The 27,040-nt window shown below is 27.5% G+C and overlaps 3 protein-coding genes across 11 annotated transcripts in view; 1 reads left to right on the top strand and 2 right to left on the bottom strand.

Annotated features, from left to right (window-relative positions):
• LOC130670317 (heterogeneous nuclear ribonucleoprotein K) overlaps positions 1-19,380 on the top strand; it is a 47,440-nt gene extending 28,060 nt beyond the window's left edge. For all 5 annotated transcript variants that reach the window (XM_057473671.1, XM_057473672.1, XM_057473675.1 and 2 more), the window contains 7 exons: positions 1,368-1,440; positions 2,029-2,139; positions 14,953-15,081; positions 15,263-15,677; positions 15,879-16,075; positions 16,519-16,688; positions 17,373-19,380. In XM_057473671.1, the coding sequence (XP_057329654.1) occupies positions 1,368-1,440; positions 2,029-2,139; positions 14,953-15,081; positions 15,263-15,677; positions 15,879-16,075; positions 16,519-16,688; positions 17,373-17,400 (1,123 nt within the window). In that variant the 3' untranslated portion in view covers positions 17,401-19,380. The remainder of the gene's footprint in view (positions 1-1,367; positions 1,441-2,028; positions 2,140-14,952; positions 15,082-15,262; positions 15,678-15,878; positions 16,076-16,518; positions 16,689-17,372) is intronic.
• LOC130670320 (cytochrome b5-like) lies at positions 8,156-10,216 on the bottom strand. 2 transcript variants are annotated; one of them, XM_057473681.1, is made up of 2 exons: positions 10,028-10,216; positions 8,156-8,952 (listed from the first exon to the last, which is right to left on the bottom strand). In XM_057473681.1, the coding sequence occupies exon 2, from the start codon at positions 8,919-8,921 to the stop codon at positions 8,526-8,528; it is 396 nt and encodes a 131-aa protein (XP_057329664.1). In that variant the 5' UTR covers positions 8,922-8,952; positions 10,028-10,216; the 3' UTR covers positions 8,156-8,525. The 2 variants fall into 2 exon arrangements, with proteins under 2 accessions (XP_057329664.1, XP_057329665.1); XM_057473682.1 differs by lacking the exon at positions 10,028-10,216 and adding an exon at positions 9,847-10,021.
• On the bottom strand, positions 11,409-13,201 carry LOC130670319 (cytochrome b5-like). 4 transcript variants are annotated; one of them, XM_057473677.1, is made up of 2 exons: positions 13,028-13,201; positions 11,409-12,071 (listed from the first exon to the last, which is right to left on the bottom strand). In XM_057473677.1, the coding sequence occupies exon 2, from the start codon at positions 11,988-11,990 to the stop codon at positions 11,583-11,585; it is 408 nt and encodes a 135-aa protein (XP_057329660.1). In that variant the 5' UTR covers positions 11,991-12,071; positions 13,028-13,201; the 3' UTR covers positions 11,409-11,582. The 4 variants fall into 4 exon arrangements, with proteins under 4 accessions (XP_057329660.1, XP_057329663.1, XP_057329662.1 ...); XM_057473680.1 differs by lacking the exon at positions 13,028-13,201 and adding an exon at positions 12,656-12,929; XM_057473679.1 differs by lacking the exon at positions 13,028-13,201 and adding an exon at positions 12,470-12,552.
• Positions 19,381-27,040: the final 7,660 nt, after the last annotated feature.

The following is a 27,040-nucleotide window of genomic DNA, read 5'->3' as shown; positions in this document are numbered from 1 at the left end:
GTCATTATTTTTTTTTTATAAAATTAATTTGAAAAGAAAAAAAAATATCGCGTAGAGAAAAAATTTTTTTTCAGATTCTTAAGCAGAAACGACATCGTCCAACCACAACAGGACCCAGCTAAAATACACCAATTACTAACACACAAAAAATTAATACAGAAAAAAAAACCAAATCTCGATCAAGACTCCAGGAATGGATTAATCATTATTAATTAGACTGGTGTCTTTATACATCTTCAGCTGTAACGAGACTGAAAACTCCTCGACAGAGTTTAAAATTTAACAATTTGTCGTTTCAGCGGATTGTTGAACTGAGTGACAGAAAGGGAGAGACACCCAGGAGTTTCATCACCAATATTTATTTTTTTACTTGAATTATTATTTAAAAAAAAAAAAAGTTTCTTACAGTAGATGCCCTTTGTTCGAGATAAGACTACAGTATAATTTAAATTCATTTAAGAAAAAGTATTTCCACTTCTGTTCTAGATAGTCGAGATGAGCAATGACGAGTTTGTCATTCATTTCGCCACGATGCTCATATATTTCCTTGCTTTATTGCTTGAGAACGAGCGACCTCGTTTCTAATTTTGAACCATTATTCAATGAACATGCTGTAGCAGTCTGCTACAGTTAATTTTCACTTTCGCAATTAAATTAAACTCATTTTAATTTTATGTCAAATAATTTATTTATATTTATCGGAAAAATTATTTATATTCTGAATTTTAAAAAAACCCGCGAAAATTATTTTTATTTTTCATCATGAGATTAACAAGAAGAAGGTACGGATGTAGAAAAAGTAATGTAGGATTTTTTTTTGTCGTATTTGAATTTTAGTATTTGTAATTGATAGGTATTATATATTAGTAATTTGTTGAGGTAAATTCCTACAGTCCACTTTGATAGTATATATTACATAGACCTTAAACTGTATAAAAAATAAAGATAAGTAAAAAGTAAAAATAAAGATAATAATAATCGGTGGACTTGTTGATTTTGTTGAATATTATTTTTCATTTGCATTTTCCTCTCAGTCGGTATGAGCACAAAGACCGTTAAAGTTAAAAGCAATGGCTAGTTTTCACAAGCAGAGGTAGAGCCTGGCTTATTTTTTTTATTTTTATTTTTATTATTATCATTTACTTTTTTTTATTTAATATTTTTTCCACGACTGTCTGATGCATTCCCTTCTAATATGGAAAGGTTTTAAATTTATAATTAAAATAACAGAAATGTTGGGGATGGCTGTCTAGAAATATTAATTAAGAATATTTAATGAATGTAATTGTAATGTCTTGTACTTATTTATATTTTTTTATTTAACTTGCCATTAAAAATTTTAATAACTCATTACTCTTTGATTATAGAGTCCTGACTATCAGTTCGGATTTGGATACAGTACTCCAGGTTCTGAATAAAGTTGTACCCAATCTTGAAGAGGTAAATTCAATTTATTTATTATTATTATTAAAAAAAAAAACAATATTTTCTATGATCCTGAAGTTAACAGACAATTAAAAATTTTTTGATTTTTTTTTTAACAAATAAATTGCAAAAAAAAAACTAAAAAAATGCACATGTAGAAAATTTTAAAAACTATAAGTGCAATTTTTTTCGAAATTTTTTTTTTACAATTTATCGCTTTAAAAAAAATCCAAAAATTATTAAACTTCGATTAATCAGTATCATTTTTTATGATCCTGAAGTTAACAGACCATAAAAAATTTTTGGATTTTTTTTTCAACAAATCAATTGAAAAAAAAAAAAAAAAAAAAAAAAATATGCACATGTAGAAAATTAAAAAAACTATAGGTGCAATTTTTTTAAATACTTTTTTTTTTACAATTTATTATTTAAAAAAAAATACAAAAATTATTAGACGTCAGCCAACTTCAGTGTCGTTATTTTCTTTAATGGAAAACACAAATAAAAAATGAATTATTTATTATGTAATAACAATGAAAATATATTTTCCGTGTAATTGATTATTGAAATAACAGAAACTAATTGAATAAATATTTATTTCAGAATGGAACAAAACACGGAAGTGATGAAATCGATATTCGTATGCTTGTCCATCAAAGCCAAGCCGGTTGTGTCATCGGCAAGGGTGGACTCAAGATAAAAGAGCTTCGTGAGGTGAGTGTTATTTATCTCAATAAAGTTATCATATAAAATAATTAATCGTAATTCCAACCGAAGATTCACAAAAAATCCCAATGAAAAAAAAATAACAATAAAAGCATACATTTTTCATTTACTTCTTTGAGATTCTATCTCAGCAGTTACGTCATGGCATCATGCCAATGTCTCGGGTATTTTTTATTGGTTGTACACTAGGGTTTATCCAAACTTTAGGAAGCTAATAATTCATTATGACTCGCGGTTTCGCAGACACGCGACAAGTTAAGGCAATGAAAAAGATCCAGGACCTGGAAACTATTCGTCATTACTTACTTTTGTTTTTTATTTTTTAAACATTTTAAAAACTTGTATTTGACTTTTAAAAGATAAATTTCCTACAAACTGATTGATAAATCGCGTAATATCTGCTGAAAAATAATACGTAGATTTATTGATTGAAATATAATGAAAGATGGTACAGTAGTCAGAAAGTTTTTTACAAATTGTGCTGTTGTATACAAATTCAAAGTGCTTTCAATCATGTTCACATTTTATATTATTTTTACTCTATTTTCTTTTTTAATCAAATATACGAGTACGCAAGTTTTCTCGTAAACCCTTCAATTACGAGTAGTTAATCTATAGTTAGATTTTATTAAACCTCTGCTGCCATTTACACGTCACCAATAAAATTCAACTGTAGTTGAGCTTACAAACTTTCAGTGATATATGTGCACATATGTACACATATATATATATTAACTCATTGACGTTACTCTCTTTATCTATGTATTCTCGGTACTTGGAAATATGCAACGTAGCCAAGTGGCTCGTTACAGTTCACTAGCAAGAGACAAAACCGAACGCGAGAACAGTCTCTTCAGGTTACGTTACTCTACTCTTTTATTATTCATCTTTACATGCCCCCATTGTTTCATTCTTTCATCAAAATTATTTTAAAAAATTATTTTTCAAGTTTTCCAGCTCGTAAAATTTCTTTATCTCACAAAAACGCCATCCTCTGTATAAATAAAACCGTGTGATATTTTTCACACGAATGTCTTGTGAGGTGGATTCATTAAAGGGAAGACAATAATTCCAGTGACATGGTCATGTTGTAAGATAACGTTGAGGTTGGGATGGTACTTGTCTATCCTATCGAGCTTTTTGTTACCAGTGAATCCCAATTGCACGAGTAGAGAGTAGCTGAGCAGGCACGTCAGCCAAGTAAAGGGAGAGCTTTAAAATGTAAAGACGTGGCACCACCACTCAGCGACGTCGCCGAACCGCTTTATTTCGATTCGAGGTCGCGTCTCCAAGACTTTATTGATTCCCCTCACGATACTGTCGTTTCTTTCACTATTTTTATTCCCTATACTCCCTGTCCTCCCGCGAAATCGGATTCCATTTTCCGGCATGATCGAGATTCGTGAGCCGACACCAACGACATACGAGGACTCACTCATCTGTCTTGTTGACAGCCGTATGTCATTGTTGGAGATATTTTAAGTTAACATGTCGCTGTTGAATATTCAATTTGTTTTTTTAAAATTATCATCATCATCATCATGATATTGCTCGCCGACAGAGTTTTGTCTTTAAATTTCTCAGCTAATTATGTACCCTTGAGTTTGCACATGAACAATTATTTAAGTATTTGAAATTCATGAATGCCTGGAGCTGTAGAACTTTGAGTTTCACCTTAACTTCCACCAAGTTTGATTGATCTTCTCTATCCGTCTCAATTATAGCACATGTTGTACATATGTATACATATATACGCTGATTAAACGTATTTCAGTTAATTACTAGAGTAATATAATAACTATTAAACAAACGTTATTAATTAACAATGCAAATGTACACACATTTATAAATTTCGAATTTAATTTACATTTTACAAAGAGATTTCAAATAAATTTATTTCATTTCAAGCAGATTTACCAGGAATTCCAGCTTCGGTATTCATTGAAGTTATATTGAGCTCTATAACAAGAATTTGTTTTAAATTTAATTAAAAATTTACAGTTCAAGTGTCAGTGACGATGATTGTTTTATTTTTTATTTTATTTGTATATCGAAATTATCAAAATGAATTAATTTCATTTTAATCCTCATCATAAAATGTATAATAAGTCATTTAGAAGCTACATTCCAATTAAGCTTTTCGCGGTCAGCGTAATGAATTTCCTAAATTTGTTTTGAATTATAAAGTTTATTGCTTCGGTATAGATAATTGCGACACAAGATAATTTAAATTAAGTACTAAATATATTAAAACAGAATACATATAAAAATAAAAAATTAAAAAATATAAACAATTCGTTAAAAATATTCCGAGTTTTAAAGTAGAAATTTTTATTTAAAATTTCTAAGAGAAGTTTTTAATAAAAAAGAAAATAAAGGAAAAAAAAACAATAATGAAATATAAATTAACTTCCTGTGGCGTTGACTTAAAATTTGCATCTGCCAATAATTTGATTCGTCACTCATGGGAAAAAAAAAATAACGATCTTCTGTTGTCCATTGACAAGACACATGTCATGTTCATTTTTGTATTCGTGTATTGTTCCCATATACGCCCCTAAGGTCCGATCACTGACATATGCATCACCCTCAATTATAATCCATACACGCAATATAAAATTAACTACAACACGTTTACATTTTAATATTTTTATTTAACGTTTTCATACGTAAACTTTTATCTTTAATTGTAACTTATTAATTATTTTTCCCTCAATGGGAAACGAGTAACGTTTAAAAAAATTTAGTAAACAGCGGGAACGCGAATTTCATTTAAAATGTTATTAAAACTTAACATTTTTTTTTTTTTCACACAAAGTAAAAATAAAAAAAATAATAAACAAAGAAAGACAGTCACAGAACTCGCAAATAACCCAAGCTTCATTATATTTCAATTAGTAAGAGTGGAGTTTCACAAGCGCAGTGTTGAAACCTCTCGGACACGGGGACAAACTCGTCGGTGAGATCGGAAAAAATGTACCTAATGTACTAGACAAGTGTTGAATGTAATGTAGTCTTTCATACATACACAATATGTGGTACATATACAACTATGTATATATATGTGTGTACTACATACAGACGATCCTCGGCATCCTCGAAAATTTAAACTCTAAAACTTGGCGAAGGGAAGCCGTTCGAGCTTATAACCCGGGAGGCATAAAGGGAACGAAACCTCCGGCTTCCGGTCGGCCGTAAAATCCGGTTAGGTGACTGCAGAATGTTCTTCGGTCATACCATCTCTCTCTCTCACTCTCATCCAATTACTTTATCGTCCAAGGTAACGTGCAAGTCAAAAAAATAAATGTTTTAAATACGTAGTGGAAAATGTAACAAATTTCGAGCGATAATTTGACCTCAAATTTAAATCCTGTCATTATTAAATGAAGCGGATTCGGTATCTAAACCATAGCTGTGAATATGTGTATCAAGTTTATGCAGCCGAGATAAGATGAAGGGAATAGGTCGTGGGTTGGATCAATATCGACAGCCATAACTAATACCGCAACTTGCGCGCACAACCCATTCCAAATATTCGCCATTGCGTTGTCATAACTCCACATATTTATATTTTAGATCTATTACCTTTATAACGATATATCTTACACAATAAAATACGAATAATAACAATAAATTAATTTAATTCAATTTTATTTGATAAATAAATAAAAAAGTATGAAATAGATTTGTTGAAATTGCTTTGTAGGATATATTGTGAATGATTGTAAAATTGATCCCACTTGTATATACGTATATATACATAGATTTACCGAGATAAAACCACTGCAATCTCATGGGATTTTATTTTTCTTGAACTTTACTCTCCGGATCGGCGAGCTAACTTCCCTTCTTACTCAGTTAAATTTTCTTAAAAGTTTGTTCGATAAAAAATTTTAAATCTCACCACGTACACCCTGTTCTTAATTTTTTACTACTCTTTTTATTTTTATTTTTACGTAATTATTTTTTAAAAATTTCCTCAATTATTAATTTCTTTCCCTTTAACTCAACAACACAAAAACAATTTTAAAAAATGATTAAATTAAAATTACGTTAATGGTTTTTTAAAATTTTTTTTTTCATAAGCTAACATCAAAGCCCGCGTTCATTTTTTTGTATTCATAAAAGAATCATTTACGTCTATTTAACTCATATTTTTCTCTCGACGATTTACTAAAAAATATGTATATTTTTTTCTTTGTCTATTTTTTATTTTTCCCTTGATGTTACTCGCGAGTGGGGTAGCCGCGGCCGTTTTCTTTGCCTCGTATAAAAATTTATATAGTAATGAAAAGAAGGAAGACGAAAGATGTATGATGGTAGATGATGTAGATGGGAGTGTAAAGTCAAAAGCTGGATAGTGTAGTGTAATGTAATGTAGTCTTCTGTACATCAGTATGTCGGGATAAATATGAAGATAAAGAAATAACGTAAAAAAGTATATTAAAGTTTGTATAATTCTCTCAGTGGAGTATGGAGGCGAGGGAGGCCACTGAATTTCTCTTTGGTGACATGTGTTGCTATGGGGGTTCGAGTTGTAAGACACGCAACCTCAAACAGGTGCTAGACCAGGTAACGGACGTCCATAAACAGCTGCTACACCAGGTGCATTAATGTCTGCTCTCTTTGGCTCAGGCAAAGTCTTCTTTTAAGTAAAATGAGAACCTTTGGCTTTACCATTACTTCTTCTCGAGGTTTTATTCCTTCACCTTTTCACAGCTACAGACTTTTTATGACTTTTACTTTTATTCCATTTAAATAAAAAAATAAAAGGTTGATACTACCCGCCGATAATAATCATTTTTTTTTCTTTTCTTTATTAACAATAAGAAAAAAAAATGAAATATTTGAATTATTACGAAATTTTTAAACGCACAGCTGATGTCCGTCCATTTAGTATTTTTCCTCCTTTTTTTCATCCCCTCCATATAACCGGAAATACGAGCTAGAGAGGAAAAGAGGGAGAGACAGAACATGTAAAAAAAAGGTCCCAAGGGTGCATTCAGGGCGCGCACGAGACATCCAGTCAGTTGATACTGAACCATTCGAGCGAACGGTCCACCCGCGGATTATTATATTTTTTTATTTATTATGTATTTATTTATTTATTAAATATGTCGTACATTCCGTCAATTAAACTCTCGTATTTAATATTTAATAATTTCGTTAAATATATCGAGTGAGATAAATAATTTTATTTAGTGGCCATGTATTTAATTGCGAGGTGAGTGGTTTTAATTAAATTATTTACGTCATTTAGGTCGTCGTTTATGCCATTTTGGGATCGTTTATAATTTATTTAGTTTTTTTTTTGCTTCTGTATAATAATGGTAGTAAATATTTTTTTTATTATTTTTTTATCATATTTATTTGCTCGTGAAATTATACTGAGGTAAAACACGCGAGTGTTGATTATTTAAAAATAACTACAGGGTGTGTATACAGATGAGTCACGAAGATCGAATTCCCTATTGGAAATAAATATTCAAATGGGAATTGGATGATGTCGAAGGGATTCCGTAATACTTGATAAAAATTCACAAATAATCGTAGAGTTTGAATATCTGACAACTCATGAGTCTTGAAAACTTTTTATTACAAATATATATATCATATATATATATATATATATATATAAATTTCGTATAGTTGGATTTTCATCATTATTATTACACATTTTTTTTTACTTTCAAATTATCAATTGACATCTGATAGTAAAGATATTCCATGATTATTATCATCATTATTAATATTTTGAAAGTATACTAGATTTTTTTTTCGCTCTCTTATTCTACATTTCAATATTTTTTTTATGAATTTCACCCCCTACTCAGTTAAAGTACCAACTAGTGTGTGGATTGTTAAATTCTCTCGCTCCAGTTGTCTGACGCAAATCGTCACCAACCCAAGTTTCTACCCTGGCCGACGACTCATATCAGTAATTAGTGCCCGGACTAATTCAACAGTTTTTAAAATTTTTATTTAAATGGATAAAACTTAAATATTATTATTTTATCCTCAATTATTATTTAAGTACAGAAATAATTATTTTTACAAATTCATTTTTATTTTTTCTGCTTACAATAAAATTTTTCCCTTAATTTTATTTAGTAATTGAAACTAATTAGTTATATTTTTTACAAAGATTAATTATAAATTAAATTCAAATAATTATTTTCAGTATTTTATGTTGAAAATTCATGTTCTAATAGAACGGATTTTTTTTATTTGTCAATTTTTGGTTCTGCTCATTCGCGGGTGTAAGAAGTCGGCGTATTTTTTTGGCAATGGCAAATTAATACATCTTATTACTATTATTATTATTATTATTCTTATTATTATTATTATTATTATTATTATTATTATTTAAAAAATCATTCACCGAGTTGGAAATACCAAGTAGCGATTAAGAAAGATAAGAAACCTCCCACAATCATATAAAAAAGAAGTGGCGGTCCTTCAACTTCTTGTTTTGTTTTATTTTGTCCAGTAGTCCAGCCTTTTTTCGGCGCACTATTTTTCCGTTCTTCTTTAACTAGTTCTCCAATCATATATTTTTTCATTAATTCTTGAGCATCGGCTGAGTGACCGACATCATCAAAGTCCTCAGATGCATCTACACCTTTGTGATCAAGTAGAACTTCTTCACCACCCGGATGTTCATTGAGAAACTGCGTGACATCATAAACTTTATCATGAATTATAATCCTCGTCAATTTGCGGTCTGTCCCTGAAATTTCAGCTCTTGTAAATTGCTTTAATTCCGTCATTTCTTCTAACCAACTCCAAAAATTTTTCGATCTGAAATTATATTTATTATTATTTTCATTTCTTCACTTGTAACTTACCAACTATCAGACAAAAATTTTATGATTCGAAAAACATAAAATTTTTTTTCTTAAACCCTTTTTTTTTTTAAACCTTTTTCGGAATTTTCCAATAGTCCTAGGCCTTACTAAGTTAGTTAAATTTTTTTATTTCCCGGGATTAATTTAAATTGTCAAGATATTAGCGCACTCGAGTGGTTTTATCGTCAACTAAAAATAAATATAAATCACAATTGATGCGTACATCAATTGCATAACTATTTTTCCAGCCGTAAATTAAATTCTAACAACAAATTAAAATTTTTTTTATTAACTTCCGTATTTATTACATATTAATAATTCTAAATATTCATTTTAAGCTGTCATACATAATTTACTTTTCACATTTCAAAGGCTTCAAAAATTCCTCATTTTCAAAATTTATTACTCCGCAATTTTAAAAATTTATTACAAATAATTAATAAGTAATCATGTATTTAAATTTATAAATTTTCATTTTCTTTTCTATTAAATTTTTTATTATCATCCGTCATTGAATTATGAATATAATTGACATTAATTTTTTTATTTATAATTCTACTTAAATAATAATTAATACGATGATTCTTTTTCCGATCGCACTATTTCGTAACAACATGGCGTTGAGAATATTCGCGAAGGAATAAATAGTATGGACGTCATCCACTTCTAAGATAAATAGTAAAACTTTAATTTATTTATATACTCCATTTAAATAAACAATTTATAATCATAAAAATTCAAATAATTAAATAAAAAATATTAATTACTAAAAATTTTATTCGTTTGATGTAAAAAATTAAAGGAAAAAAGAAGAGGAAGAGGAAGAGAGAAAAATTTGTCGACTCACCTCAGTTTCAAGAGTCTTGTCTTAAACTATTTCTCTCTTTCTCTTTACTTGTGTATTAAACCACGTGATTTTTTTTTTATTTTTTATTTTTCACGCAAATTTACGTTTTATGAATATTCATTAACATCAACCCTGATCTCACTGCCTCTTTATTTCTATCCCCGTTAATCTGTTCACTCACCAATGATTACCGAGACGAGACGTCAGCGTTAGTTAAAAATGAATTTATAATAATAATTATAATAATTATTATTATTTTTAATTACGATAACAATAAAAGTAGTCTACAAATATATTTATTTACAACAAAAATAATAAAAAAAAAAACACAATTAATTCAAGTTAAAGGAAAAAATAAAATAATATAAATTATTACACTGGATGACGTTACTTTAACGATCAACTGTCGTACTTGTTACAATCACCACAATATTTATTCATTCCCTCTCTACTTTAACAACTCACGTGTCCCCACTCTCATGACATCGTATTCTCTTTTTTTTATTTCATTATTATTATTATTTTTTTTTTTCGTATATTTTTTATTCTTATTCTTATGAATGTACTCGACAGTTGACCTTATCTATCTTTTATAAATCGTATAGTAGGTAAAAACGGCCTGAATAAAATCGAAATGGTAAAACTCTAGATGCTAAAATGTGATTTGCTATTTTAAACAAAAAAAAAATATATATATATATATATATATATATATATATATATATATATATATATATATATCTTTGTGGAGAAGACACGAGAAATGAAATTTGAAAATAAAATACGTACACTATGTATGTATTTCTTTTATTCTAGTAGTTGAACTTTGATCCACTCTGATAATAAAAGAAAAAAAAAGTGTTTTAATATCCATTCAAAATGGATGATAAGTTTTAAAAGTTATTTATTTAAAATAATGATATAAATAAATAAAATTTTAATGAGTTTGAGAAAAAATTTATTTTATTTTTAAACTAAAAAATATATATAAAGATTAAATTTATCAGTGAATGCACTTTCAATTTACTCTTGTATCTTTCTCTAGCTATCACTGCTGGTAGAAGAGCTCGCTTCCTATCACAGACGTATTTAATATCACAGAAACGAGTAGTCCCCGTTCAGATGTGAAATAGATGAGATAAAAAAAATAAAATGAAAATTTTGCCGCGACTTCTTTCATGGCAATCAATTTTTATACTTATATCATCGCAAAATCAATCTACTGACATAAATCGTCATTATATTTATCATATATTTTTCATATTGTAACTCAGTACCTCTAAAAATACCTTAGTCACTCTGTCATTTACGCAATTGAAGGCTGTTTTTTTGCTTCATACTTTTTGCAAATATATAACAATAATGATAAGATAATTTGTGATATCATTTAATCATTTATATTTATATCTACTCACTTTATTTAAAGACTTACTTTTATTACATCAATTGCCCACTAACTTAAATAATATAAATTTATAATTTATTCGTCAATTTAATATACGAGTCATTTAAATCAACTTATTGTCTAATTTATAAAAAAAAACGCTGATAAATTACGAGTAATGTTATTTATCATTATTTTATTTATCAATTATTTTACAATTCAATATCCACAATATTTTCCACAAAACATAAATATTTATACATATATATTATTTGAAACAATGCAGTATATAATAAAATTTAATATTTGTTATTTTAAAAAATTCATAAGTAAATTTGATAGTGATAATTATTTATAAAATATAATTATATATAAATGCATAAACAAGTACGAGTATACCGATGAAAATATAAGCAGTAGTAGATGACTCTTTTTTTGGTTCCTGATACTCCCAATCATCATCATCGACAGTCGGTGATTTTTTATTTGACCCGATTGATGATTTTGATGCTCCACTACCGCCTTCGGCAACTACTCCTATTTTTAAAGTCTCTCTTAACTGCACAGCTTCTGCTGTGTGTCCCATTTCATCAAAGCACTCGGTGCCATCTTGTCCAGCGAGATTTAGCAAAACTTCCTCGCCTCCAGGATGTTCTTGCAAAAATTTTGTCAGGTTATAAACTCCACCGTGTATTATCATCCATAGATCTTTTTCATTGTCATGACTTGCAACTTCATCAGCTGAATATACTGTCGTCATTATTAACAATAACTATTATTATTTTACCACTTGTTCTTGTATCACTTTAATTGATTTTTTTTTTTTATTTTCTCCCAAGATCTGAAATGATAAAAATAAATTTATTATTTATTGGGAACAGGGGGAAGAGGCAAAACGGGGTACCCTCAAAATCGTATAAAAAAAAATTTTTATTCTTAAATATTTTTCAAATTTTCCAAAATTTTTTTTGTAAATATAACTGAGCATTATTTTGAATTTTTTTTTATTAAACTTTTTTAAAAATCGAGTGTTAGTCAAAAAATATTAATGATTTTTGTATTATGATATAAAAACTATCAAAAAAATTTTTTTTTCATGTAAATTATTCCCAAAAAAAATTTACTGAGTATCAAAAATTTACTTAATATCAAAAATTTTTTTTTCACCTTTTTTAAAGGGTACCCATTTTACCCGCAAAAATGATTTTTTTTACGGCAACCAAAAATTTCTCTATTTACTTTGAAAATCATTAAAAAAAAAATCTATCGTATTTGAGTCATTGAAAATTTAGCATGTCCTTAAGTACCCCGTTTTGCCCCTCCCCTCCCCTGTATATTTACTTTATTTAAGACTAATAATATTAAAATAAATACATAATAATATTAATGTCTATATGCTAACATTTAACCCGATAATATCGTTACCATATTAATAGACGACTATATGTGACGACTATGAATGAGAATCGCGGATTCAAATTTAAATGATAATCTACGTATTTAAAACTATGGATACTGATTATTATTCTATAACCACGCGGTATCGAGGGACAATTACAAGCAGAAATTTAATCGACACTACTATAAACAACAACAACACAACAGCATACCCGTACTACACGTTACTGTAATGACTATCAAATAATTTATAATTTTCCTACTAGATAATACAGCACATTTATATTTAATATTTACTATCTCGTTAATATTCAAACTCAATTAATTCAAAAACCGATACTATTGATAAGAGTAATAAAGTTATGTATTTATAGTACGAATACTGAAAATATATATTACTTTTAAAGCAAGAAATTGAACTTGAGTGAAAGTGAAATGAATTAATGTGCTGTCACATGCCAGTCTTACAACTGGTTTTATATTTATTTTCACTTTTCAGTTTATACACAACAGTACAATCCCACTCGTCAAACAGATTTAACTTGACTGACTCTCACGGTTTGATAATTCAGTCTTGAACAATAAAAAAAAAAAATCATTATTGAGTATTGGTCAGATTTATATGTATTTAAAATTCACTAATTCCTCATTACCATTGAATAGGCATGACGACATTAGCGGGAATTATAAATTAATGTGAGAAAATTTATCTATTTATTAGATTTCTTATGGATATGGATTGAAAATATTAATAGAAATTTTTATTTATAATTAATTAACTTGAATTTTTAATAATTGTAACATATGACCCGATTGATGATTCATAGTCACTGTTATCGCACTGTAAAAAAATAGGGAATCAATAAGGATTTTAATTTAAAATGAATTCTCTGTCACTCGGAGTTTCGGAGTCAAAAAATCACTTTGCATACAGAGTTTTTTTTCACCGGAGTGATCTGGATTTTATTTAAATCCGCATTCACTCCGATTCGAAGTTTCGATATTAAAATAATTTTTTTCAACGGAGTTTATTTCACTTCGAGATTTAAAAAATAAAAAGTGAAATGATCATGAAGTTAACAGACAATTTTAGGAGTTTTTTTATCGCCAAATCAATGACAAAATATAAAATCTAAAAATATGCACATGTAGGAAATTAAAAAAACTATAGATGCAATTTTTTTAAATATTATTTTTTTTATAATTTGTCGTTTTAAAAAAAATCCAAAAACTATTAGACGCCGGCTAACTTCAGTATCATATCGCGGAATAACTCTGGAGTAAATTTGAAGCGGATGACTGTTTATTTATATGATGAAATTCACTTCCAAAAAAAAGTTCATTTTAATTTTGAAATTCCGAATCGGAGTGAATGCGGATTTAGAAAAAATCCAGATTACTCCGCTGAAAAAAACTCCCTATTTACTCCTAGTGATTGAGTGAATTCGGATTGAATTTAAATCTGTAATCTCTCCGATTCACTCCCAATTTTTTACAGTGCAGCGAACTTCGAAGTGATTTGTATTTCATTTAAATTCGCATTTACTCTTTCGGAGTTTTAATATTAAATTAAACTCAGCTTCGAAGTTAATTTCACTGCATTACTCTAAATTTACTCCGTTCTTTTTTACATTGTATATTGTCATATATTTTTATTTATATTAAAATTAGTGAATGAGCTCCGGACTTACTGTAAGCGCAACTTTTCAACATAAATTAATTTTTAATAAAAAATACATCCGTTAAATAACATGGGAAAGTCTGAATATTATAAAAATGTGAATTAATTAACAGTAAAATAAAAAAAAATTATTTAAACTTTATACTTGATTATAAGATCAAGCTATTTTAGTTGTTATTAATATTCATTCTTTGCACGAATGAAAATAATTACGTGTGCTTGTTAGTTACTATTCACCTGTTTTATCTAGATAGCTATGTTACAAAAAAAAAAAAATTACTGGTCTCTTATACATTGTAAGCGATTGTCCTCACGCGATCTACCGATTGGCGTCTAAAAAATTACGTAGCCGCGGTCACTTTTCGCTGGTTGTCGCGTCAACTCTGATAAACATGGATAAACTGTAATACGATAAAAAAAACCAACTAAAAATGAGAAACATAAAGCTAAGATTGTAGAACATGATAGTCGTCCGTAAAAAGTAAAAATAGTTTTTAAAAAAATTTTAAATAAAAAAAGGCCAAAGGAATAAAAAAAAAATCTACTTTGAATGCTTGTTACCTCAACTCGTAAAAGTCTAGTACAATAACAGTTGCCAGAATACTTGCGAGGTCTAATGGAAATGTTTGTGTTTGCATTGCAGAAAACTGGTGCGAGGATCAAGATTTACTCAAACTGTTGTCCCCACAGTACTGATCGTGTCATCAGCATTTGCGGCAAGTCTGCGACATGTATGGACTGCATTAGAGAATTGGTTGCCACCATAAAGACAGTAAGTCATTACATTTATTTATTATATTTTTTAAAAATATATTTATTTATTCAAACAACAAACTAGTGAGATAAAAAAAAGTTTAATAAATATTTATGCATTGAAAAAAAATGTGTCTGTGTGGGAGTTTAAGAGCGAGTGTGTAGAATAAATTTATTTACGGAATTTTAATATTTTTCAGTCACCACTGAAGGGTATAAATAACCCGTACGATCCTCACAACTACGATGATTACTATGCCGATGAGTATGGTGGTTATGGAAGCGGAGACGGTCAAGGTAAACCCGGATTCCCAGGAGGACGTGGAGGCGGCGGGGGTGGTGGTGGTGGTGGCGGTGGTGGAATGCCACCCCGTCGTGACAACCGAGGCGGCGGCCCGCCAGATATGAATCGAGGATTCCCTCCACCACCTCGCGGAGGTCCCCGAGGGGGCGGGGGTAGTATGTCAGGTCCACCTGACCGTGGATACGGTGGCAATGCCCGAGGTGGCGGCTACGAGGGAGGCAGAGGAGGCGGCGGTGGTGGTGGAGGCGGAGGTGGAGGCTACGCTGGAAACAGGGGCGGCCCTCCGCCTTTCGGTGGAGGAAATTACAACGGTAAGCAAACTCATGCTTTTTATATAAAAAAAAAAAAGTACCTCGCATCTTTCGAGATTAACTATTGATCTGTTTGCCAACTGAGTTATTTCGCCGTAAGCGAAAAGCTTATTTGGACAATTTTATTCTTAATTTTTTTTTGCTTTCTGTTGATTCGAGTTCTTTTACTGGTTTTGTTTTAAATTGATTTATTGTTTACAGATAATGGATGGGGAATGCAAGGAAATGCTCCGAACGGACTTGGCGGCGGCGGTGGTGGTGGTGGAGGCGGAGGTGGCGGTGGCGGCGGTGGTAATTCTGGTATGGGTGGCCCACCGATGGGAGGAAATAATCAGGGTAACCAGGGTGGAAATATGGGTGGAAATAAAACCAGCACTCAAGTTACCATTCCAAAAGATGTAAGCACACAATATAGTATTAAATTCCAACCAGAAAAATTTAATATCATGTTACTAGGAATTTAAATTAAAAAATTTAATTAACGTCATATGATATTATTTTTAAATACGTCACTATGTAGCTCTAAAATTTTTGACATTGTCTGTTGACTTTAGACTTATAAATTTTTTTATCTTTTTAATAGGGAATAAAATTCCATACAATATTAATTTTTAACAATTTCCTGTATGAACTTTGAAATTGAATTCTTACATCGACAGCCTGATAATTTTATTGATAATTAAATTTTTTTATCTAAAGTAATTTTTAATGACAGGTCATAAATAGTCTCCATTATCAAACTAATTGTAAATTTTATAATCATTTCTACGTTACTGAATCAAATAAATTTTTTTTGTTTTGAATGAAAATTTTTTCTTACCACAATTAATTTAATTTACAGCTTGCGGGAGCAATTATTGGCAAAGGCGGTGCAAGAATCAGAAAAATTCGATCTGACAGTGGAGCCTCTATCACAATAGATTTACCACTACCCGGAAGCAACGATCGCATAATAACAATATCCGGAGTACCAAATCAAATACAGATGGCCCAGTATCTGCTGCAACAGAGGTAATTTACTTAAAAAAATTTTTTATGCTTCGTCATTTAATTCATCAATTATAAAACTAATTAATTACCTAGCAAATAATTAAAATAAATAATAACCATTTCTTAAGCTTTAAAAGGCATATTGTTAATATATTTATACTTTACTATTAATTACATATAATTTACTAATATAAAATCATCGCTTGTAACTAACATACGCATCAATTATCCGTGCGAATGGAAGTAATAATAAATAAAGGTGAGATTAATATTGTAATAAGTAAAAAGAAAAAAAAATACAGTGTACATATTTATTTATTTAAATAAAAAATATGAGAAAACTTGGAATCAACTTGAAGAGAAGGAAAATATTTAAGTCATCCGTCGTGAATGAATGGAGCTCTGTTGTATGGAAGACTAGTGATTTTGTTGTTCTACTGTATAGGTAACAAGGAATCACTAATCATCCTACAAAGGTGCTCATAATCGTCGACTCCTGTGTGCTTTGGAACTAACACCAATCCTGCTGTCGTTAAATCATTAACCATCGCTTTTATATTTAAGTTTTTATTGCTATTATTTATTAAATAAAATATTAAATTTATTTATTGATCATCAAACATGTCATGTATCTGTAGATATTAAATTTTGAATTACTAATTTTATATATATATATATTTATTGTCATTTTAATTTATGTTCCAGTGTACAAGAGAATGCGGATCATTATTAAATTACATGGACTGATACGCTAACGGGGAGCCAAAGATGCGTCTGAACGTTTTTCTTTCATTCATTTTTTTTTTTTTTTTATTTTATTATAAAAAATGCATCAACATCAACAACATTTTCAATTAATAATAATAATAATTATTGATAAATAAAAAAAAACGAGTATATATTTACGTAGAAAATGCATTAATTAGAATATTTCCATATAGTAACAGCACATCGCAATACTGATGTACTCCGGAGTAAATACACGATAACAATCAATCGCATGTGAGAAAAATATATTAAGAAAATTTATTAAGTAATAACATGATGGAGTGTTGATACTTTTTCACTTAGATATTTTTCCAATAATTATTTTCATTATAATATTCAATAATATGTAGAATATTTAAACTAATGCCTTTTAATTTTTATTGGGGCTCTTTAATAATTAATAATAATAATAATAATATTAATAATAATAATAATATATGAACATCTATGAAAGTTTGATTTTATAATTATTTTTTTTCTCTCCGAAGACTAAAGTAAGTTCGACTTAAACAGTTTTCATTTTTATAAAACTTTTTCGCATATGTGACAACATTTTTCTAATGTATATTTTTTTTTTTTGAATTTATTTGTTTATCATTTAATGTAAATAAATAATAACTTAAATATTCTATAAAATTATTATAGAATTTGCTATCGTTTAATTTAAAAAATCATTATTATTATTATTATAATAAATATTATAATTAATATAATTATCATTATCATATTTACATATATTAATTACAATGTATCTTTAATTTTTTTTTTTTAAATAATTTTTTTTTCTATAAATGACAGTCTTCAGGCTGATTTGAGCACCGTTAAAAAGTACGAACTCTTGAAGTTTGTCATGATAATAATAATAATTATTAAAATAATGACAATTAATAATTACAGACACACAAATTGTATGAGAAATAAAAATCCAAAAACAATAATGATAAATCAAAAAATTAATCGCTATTATTGATACAATAGTTATTTTTATTGGCCTAAAGTTTTTGAATAATCGATAACAAAAAAAAATAATTATCATCATACGACACAAAATATAACAATTTTTCTTACATAATATTAATTTAAATAAAATATATCAAGTAAAATAGTGACGCGTTTGGAGAAAAATCATGTACATAATTAACATTTTTTTCTCAACATTGAAAATTTAAAAACGTCAATCAATAGATAAAAAAAAATTTAGAAATTATTCATTCATTTTGGATTAATTTTATTAAATTTAAATAGTTATGGATCTTTGAGCTGCAACTGACGCTTAGCATCTCTCTTATTAATAATAATTATCATTATTATTACAATATATAACATTTATAAAGAAAATATATATCAATAATGTTGATTTTTAAAAATAAATCATCGATCGTTAAGCTTGAGAGTTCCGATTCGTGATACTGAAGTCAGCCGACGTTTAATAATTTTTGGATTTTTTTTTATGATAAATTATAAAAAAAAAAATATTTAAAAAAATTGCACTTGTAGTTTTTTTAATTTTCTACATGTACAATTTTTAGTTTTTTTTTTTTGCATTTGATTCGGAAAAAAAATCCAAAAATTGTCTGCTAATTTCAGAGTCATTGTCATTAAGATTCTTGTGTATCGATTGACATAAATTACAATCGAATTATAACATAAAAAAATGACGTATGGTCATAAGTAATCGTAACTCTCAAACTTTTTTTACTGTAGAATTATGTGGTATTTTGAATTTCTTATGTGTGTCTTAAAAATTGAGTACGACTTTAAATCAAAACGGAATAATAATTAAAGCCTATGAATATTTAAATTTAAAATATCATATTTGTCATCAATATATTAATAAATACTGTTAATTGTATCCAATAAATTCAGCTTTAATTTTTTATCCTCAGGAAAATTTTACAAGGGCATTTGTAAATCAACAGCTGAATTTATCGAAAAAAAAAATAAATGTACTGTCGTACAAATCATCGAAATTTTTCTCTAGTAGAGCTTGTAGTTGTTAAGTCGTACATTAATCAATGATTAAATTTATTCAAACGCATCTATCGGTCAATAGACTCGTGCATTTTATCACCTAATTTTTTTTTTTTACTATTATCATTTATTTAAAATAATTAATGTAATGTGTTTACGTAATTAAGTAATTACTTGATATGCGAGACACGAAATAATAAAAAGTGTGAATGATTTTGTAAACAATGTAAAAATATTCGTACAATTATTTGTAAGTGTAAAAAAAAAGTTAATAAAAATGTTGTTAATTAAAACAGTTAATAAGCAAATAATTAAAAATATACAATTGTAATAAATTGGACGAAATAAAAAATATATACACTTGCAAATGTTGTACGTTTTGACGTTTACATAAAATTATATTATTTGTAATGATTACTTATTTGTCATGAATAAAGTCTAGTACAAAAAATGTAAAAAAAATTGAATAAGTGTCAAGTAATTAACGAAAAAAAAAAAGTACCTTTTGTTAAAGTTCAGCCTACTGTCCTGCGTAATAGGGAGAGATCGACAGCATCGTGGAATTTCTTTTCATCTTTTTTACGGTACGTTTGATAATAAGGCTTTTGAGATACGACTGAGATTGCAGACTCAGCACGAGGTTACAACAAAACCTTTCTGGGGCTTCATATTATGCTCAGCATCCCGTGGAATCGAAATTTTTCTCAGGAATAAATGCCGTAGAAGACTGAGTAGTCTTCTTACTTTTAAAGGAGACTGAGTTTATGAAGGAGAAAACTTTTTTTACCTTGATCTTTATTTTATTGCAGTTATTTTTTTTAGAAATTTAAAGTCGACTATTCTTTTTTTTTGTCATGAAACAAATGTCCAGTGAAAATAATTTATGGGGGGAGATAATTGATAGTGCACTTGCAGTACATGCCAAATGAGTTGGAATTTTGCCAACTACGGACGTTAAGTTTCCAAGTACTTGGTGTCACATTTTACGTGATTATCCTGTTTAAAAAAAATTATTTTTTTTTTTAATGTGCAATTAGTAAATTTCATGTAAATTTAAATATTAATGATCTAAAGTTAACAGACAATTAAGAATTTTCGGATTTTTTTTCAAAAGATCGATTACGAAAAAAAAAAAACTAAAAATATGCACATGTAGAAAATGAAAAAAACTATAAGTGCAATTTTTTTAAATATTTTTTTTTTATAATTTGTCGTTTCTAAAAAAATTCAAAACTTATTAGACGTCAGCTAACTTTGGTATCATTAACACGATACTAAAGTTAGCCGACGTCTAATAATTGTTGGATTTTTTTAAAAACGTTACATTTAAGAAATAAAATATTTTGACAAATTGCACCTAAAGTTTTTTTAATTTTCTCCATGTGCATTTGTTTAGTTTTTTTTTTCTTCAAATTTAATTGTTCAAAAAAAAATTCAAAAATTTTTAATTGTCTGCTAACTTGAGGATCTTATCATTAACTATGATTTTGAAGTTGACAGACAATTGAAAGTTTTCGGATTTTTTTTTCGAAAAATCGATTCCAAAGAAAAAAAAAACTAAAAATATGCACATGTGGGAAATAAAACAAACTATTGGTGCAATTTTCAAAATCTTTTTTTTCGTTATAATTGATCGTGTTGGAAAAAATCCAAAAATTATTAGATGAGGGCTCTAACTCCAATATCATTCATTAAGGAGTAAATGTACGTATAGCAACTGCGCTTTAATGATGCAATTTTGAAAAATTTTTTCTTGATTTGTTGACAAGGATCTTGTAGAGAAATTACGCGTCATCACCAAGTGTGCCGACGATTTTTATCTGTTTTAAGTTTTAAGGAAAGTGTTTCCACTTTTTTTGGTAATTATTTTGATTAAATTTCAAATAAATAAATTCAGTTCAAAATGGCGGGCATTTAAAATTCAAAAAAATAACCTAGAAATTTTACTATCATGGCTTCTCTCATAGCTTTCTAATGAAGAGACTTGATTATGTAGAAGGAAAATTAAGCTGAATTTCGGAGTAATTTATTTGAATTTTAGTTTGCGATAACTTTTATAAATTTTGTGGGGATTGAAAAGTAAAAATAATAAAAAATTCTACTTCTATGGTTTCTTTTTCTCAAAACTTTTTAATGAAGCGACTCAGCTGAATGCCGTACAAAGTAAGTAAAATTTTAAATAATATTTAATTTAGTTTTTAAAAATTATTATTAATTTTGCGGTAGTTAGAAATTTTTAAAAATTGAATCTCATTTATTTTTTTATTTAAAGTTGATAATTACGTAAATTATAAACTTATGAAATTTGAATTAAAATAACTTTTATAAATTATAAAATAAAATTTACCTAATCAATACTAATCATATTATATGATTATAACTATGAAATAACATGATTATTTATTTTATAACTCGATAATGAAATGAAAATATAATCTGATTATCCAGATTAGCTTCCGATAGTTTATAAAAAAAGTTAATTATTTACTGAGTCGTGATAAAAAAAATATTTAATACGAGAGTTTCATTAATTATCTCGGTTGGACTGTCACATAAATGATAAAAGAATAATAAAGATATTTAATTTATTTGATTAAACTCCACAATTGCTTCTACCCAAGCAATTTTTAAATTTCACCCTCATGACAATGTTTCCATCATCATTATCATCATTATCACTTTCATCTTCATCATCAAAATCATATTTTTTTATCAAACACATTTTTAATTCAAAAGATTGTCAATGTAGCAGACAGATAAATTTAAAATTATTAATAAACACTAAATAATTAATAATTAATAAAATTAAATTTAAAAAAAAAATGCGCACTTGAAAAATTAAAAAATTAATCAGTGCATTTTTTATAAATATTTTTTTTTTTTTATTATTTACTCTATTTATTTATAATATTAAATTTGATATCTGCTACATTCACACACATTTAAAAAAACGAGCAACTTGCAGTCATTATGTGACTGCCCAAATATCACTAAATTTATAAAATACGCAGAAAAAAAAGGATTTCTTACCGCAAAAAATTTTAATTTTCTCCAAGAAATTTTATGCAGTATCAATTAAATACAAAAATTGTCTTGGAGCGAGAAAAGATTTTTTTGTTCAAGAAATAATTCCTTGCACCAACTAATTTTTTTTAGTTCTAAATAAATTTTGTTTCCAATTCACAATGCAAAAAATTTCTTGGGGTAAGTAAAAATTTTCTTTAGGCGAGTAAAGATTTTTTGTGTCAATGAATCCTTTCTTTTTCTATGCACACTTTTTTGGCTTTGAGAAGCTTCCTAAAACCAAAAGGGAGTATAAAAATCTGTCATTTCGGAATAAGTAACGCGATACAAATAATATAGCTATATATTCAGTGACATTCAGTCATATTTAGTGATAGAATAATTAAAGTATTAATTTATTTAAAGAAAATATATACGATCGTCTTTTCTCTCGCGTAATTTAAATGTAGTTCGTATGATATAGATAAATCTATTTATCTCAATACTTGACAATTAAAAAGAGATTAAACTATGAAAAGGCACAAATTCAAGTCAAGACTTATCTAATGATACCAATTTCAATAACATTAACTAATTCTATTATATAGATATGGCGGGAACAAAATTTTCCTTATTCTCTCAATAATATAGAATAGATTATATTTATTTTTTATTGAATTTTAAATTTAATAAAAAAAAAAAATTTCTTATAATTGTAATTATTATAAGAATAATAATTTTATATTTTATAAATTTATAGAAAATTAATAAGCTGATATTGATTATAAATTTTCAGCGATTGATAAAAAAAATAATCATTGAGATATGACGTCATTTTAGTTTTACTTTAAAACGCTTAAATAAAATCAACATGTCACATATAAGTTTCTGATAATGATAACGTATATATATATATATCCTGTGATATCGAAAGCGATAAACTAATTATCGCAAACTCAATATGCGTTAAATCTTAAATCAAAGTTATTTAAAAACTTTTTTAATCATCTTCGATCAATAAATAAATTTAAAACTTGTCCCTTTTACACAAATTAACCTTCGATCATTATAAAACTTTTTTTATGTCATTCATTAGTTATTCATTGGAGAAAAAGCCATTTTCTGACGGCATTTAAAAAAAAGAAAAAGAGTTATTTATCGATTACGTTTAATTTAAAAGGACTCGTTAAGCTTTTTGATTTTTAAATTGTCAAAGTTTCCATTACATTTCTTTGGTTTTTATTTTTTTTATTATCATTATTTTTATTTTTTTAAATTGACGACTGAGTCTTTAATTATACCTCTAATTTTTAACAGTAGGGATCATTTAAATAAAAGATGGCTGGTCAATCGTGTAGTTGTACTACTCGTTGACTAACAATGTATATAAATGTATATATATGTATAGTCATATTTATATATACGTTGATGAATAAAATAATTGGCTTCGCGAATTGAAAATAAATATTTCAATCTCGATGAGATAAAATTTAAATTTATTAGTTCGATTAATAAGAAAAAAAAAAAAAAAGAACATGAATGTGTCGATATTTTTATCTACCCGTTTAACCTTGATAGCCGAGATATCCTTTTATAAATGAACAAACTTTCATTATTATTATTATTCTTTTTATATTTGAATCATGAATTCAATTTATAAAAAAAAAAAATTCAATTATCCTCTGAACTTTGTAATTTTTATACTGAAAACTAAAGATAATTTTCAAATTTAAAAAGCATTTGAATTCAAATATTTATTATTTAAATTTTTGCGCCAAAAAATTTAAACAGGAATAATTAAGAAAAATATCGTCATTTTAGTGTCCGTAATCGAACACTTATAAATTCCCTTGTAAATTTGTTTCTTATTTGAATCGTTTATTTGAGAAACCCCATTAGTCAAGAAAACAAAATTTTTTAGGAAACACAAAAAACATTTTTTTGGAAAAGCTTGACATTAAAATAATAAATAAATAATTGAATACAATAGTGTTAGCGTCTCTGAAAAAGATTCAAACAAGAAAAATTAAATTTTTTAACTGAAACTACTTAAAAAAATTATTTAAAGTTGATTGACTTATGGGGTTTCTCAACCAAACGGAAAAAAAGTTATAAAATCATTGTTTTTTTAAATGTTTCCACTCAAATCATTTATTACACTGATAAAATGAAGTATTAAATATGTATTTGAACTCTGAAACTCAGAAATTACAAAAAATTATAATTAATTTAAACATTTTAATTAGTCATATAACAGTCAACAATAAAACAACATTTGAAATTAATTTCCCAAAAAAGCGCGAATTTTAAATAAAAAAAAAAAAAATTATTTCTGTAAAACTAAAACTGCACATGTTTATTTGAGTCATTGACTTATGGGGTTTCTCAATTAAATGAAATTGATGTCACCTGGTTAATTTTTTTTTAAACGCTGATTTGATGCATATTTTGATTAATTTCTATGGAGGGAGAGGATTAATTTCTATCAAGAACCCAAACATGCAAAAAACCCAATTTCGTAAAAAACATGACTTATGGGGTTTCTCAAATAAACGATTCATTTTCAATAGAGATAAATTTGTTTTCTTAAATATTTAATTGAGTTTTATAATTAAAAGATAAAAAATTTACTGGTTAATACGGACACATTTGAATTTTGAATACCGGAAAAAATTTGAAATCTCAAATCTATTGATAACTTTTATAAAAAAAAAAAAAAAAAAAAAAACACTTATTATATCAATGTTAATAAATACTTTCGTACAACTAATTCGTACTCATAAAATATTGTAATAGCACACATTAGTGTCAATGACCCGGTATATTTTAATCAGTTAGCGCATTTTATACTCCGATGAGTAACACGCTACAAAATAATAATGATAATAATAATAATAATTAGTGGGAAACTTGAGGATCGATTGAGAGCAGTGTACTCTTAATAAGTATATGCCCCGATGGTAACTATATACATATTGTAGAAAGTGGTAGTTATGTCGAACGTCACGCGAGCTTTCACGCAAGTAATCTTATATTTATGACATCCTCCCGGCTATTTCCACCCTTTTACTATCACCAGTTTTTCAGCTCAACCGGCGTAATGGTGAAAACAAATAAACTATCGGCATTGATTTTATTTATATTTATTTTTATGGTGAACGATTTTTAAAATATTTATCATGTAAAATGGTTTTTGTGAATTCACTCATTTTTTTTTACCCTGAGATTGTCAAAAATGATTGTTAAAAATAGTATAGGGTAAGTCAATCAGTAAATGGATAGTCAGGCTATTTTTCGTGTTTTTTTTTTAAATAAAAAGGGGCGCGGGAATAGTTTGAATTTACGAATTATTCGTATCGAATCATAGGCCGTAATAAATTTTAATTCGCGGTGTGGTGTCAATGATTTGGTGTGAAAATTTTCAGCACTACCGGAGTGAAAGTTACCTGTTGTAGGGTGTTAAATTTTGCAGTGTGAATAAGAAGGTTCACACCCCTAATGGTGTAAATGTATAAGTTTTTTATTTAAAACTTTCGACACTAGGCATTGAATTTTATTTTAAAATCTACATCAATAATAATAATGATATTCTAAGGTTACAACCTGTACATTATTTGATAGTTTTTTACTACAGACTGTATTATTGGACAATATTTGGAGTAATAACATCGAACGGTGTGAAAGAAGACACTCACACCGTTTTAAAAGTACACCGTTTGACACTTTACACCGAGCAGACCGTGAAAGTCCTCGGGGAAAATTTTCACACTGAAATTTTTTACAGTGTATCGAATTATTCAATTGGAACTTCGAGTCGAATAATTCAAACTTGCGAATTTGGCGAATTATTCATAAGTTTTCAATGAAACTGAAGTTAGCCGCCATCTAATAATTTTTGGATTTTCTTTTAGACGGTAAATTATAAAAAAAAAAAACAAATTTGAAAAAATTGCACCTGTAGTTTTTTAAATTTTCTACATGTGCATATTTTTAGTTTTCATTTTTTTGTAATTGATTTTTAAAAAAAAAAATCCGAAAATTGTTAATTGTCTGCTAACTTCAGGATCATAAGTTTTTAAATGACAAGATTATAATATTTTTTCCAATAATTCAAATTTTTGCCGGAGGTAAATAGAACTAAGATATGAATCTACGAGATAATTACTCTGGTTACTTTAATAAATTAAAGTCACCATTAAATGAAAATAGAGTTTTTGAAAGCTGACTCGAATTTTCGGATTCGAATCGAATATTAAAAGAAGTGCAAATTATTTGAAATCTTTCGGAAATTGACGAATAATTCAAAAAGATGAATAATTTAAAACGTTTCAAATTTGGTTTCAAGTTTTTTATTCGAATTAATCAGAAATTAGCACCGGTAATTCATTACATTTTCAAAATAATTTATGTGATATCCGCAATAAAATTAATCATAATATTTTTCATCAAATTATTAGTCATACATTTATTGGTCGACTGTCCGTAAATAGATTTATTTAGTTATTGCAATTCAAAATATACTAATCCTAATTACATAACTTGTTTATGTTCTTGTTTCCTCCTTCTCTTGATGTCGTTGTCGCATCAATACCATAATCGAATTACATGAAGGTGATGCGGACTCATTGATC

Source organism: Microplitis mediator, chromosome 6 (assembly GCF_029852145.1).
Source record: "Microplitis mediator isolate UGA2020A chromosome 6, iyMicMedi2.1, whole genome shotgun sequence".
NCBI lineage: Eukaryota > Metazoa > Arthropoda > Insecta > Hymenoptera > Braconidae > Microplitis > Microplitis mediator.
The sequence above is the reverse complement of the archived record's forward strand: the minus strand, read 5'-3'. Positions and strand labels throughout refer to the sequence as shown.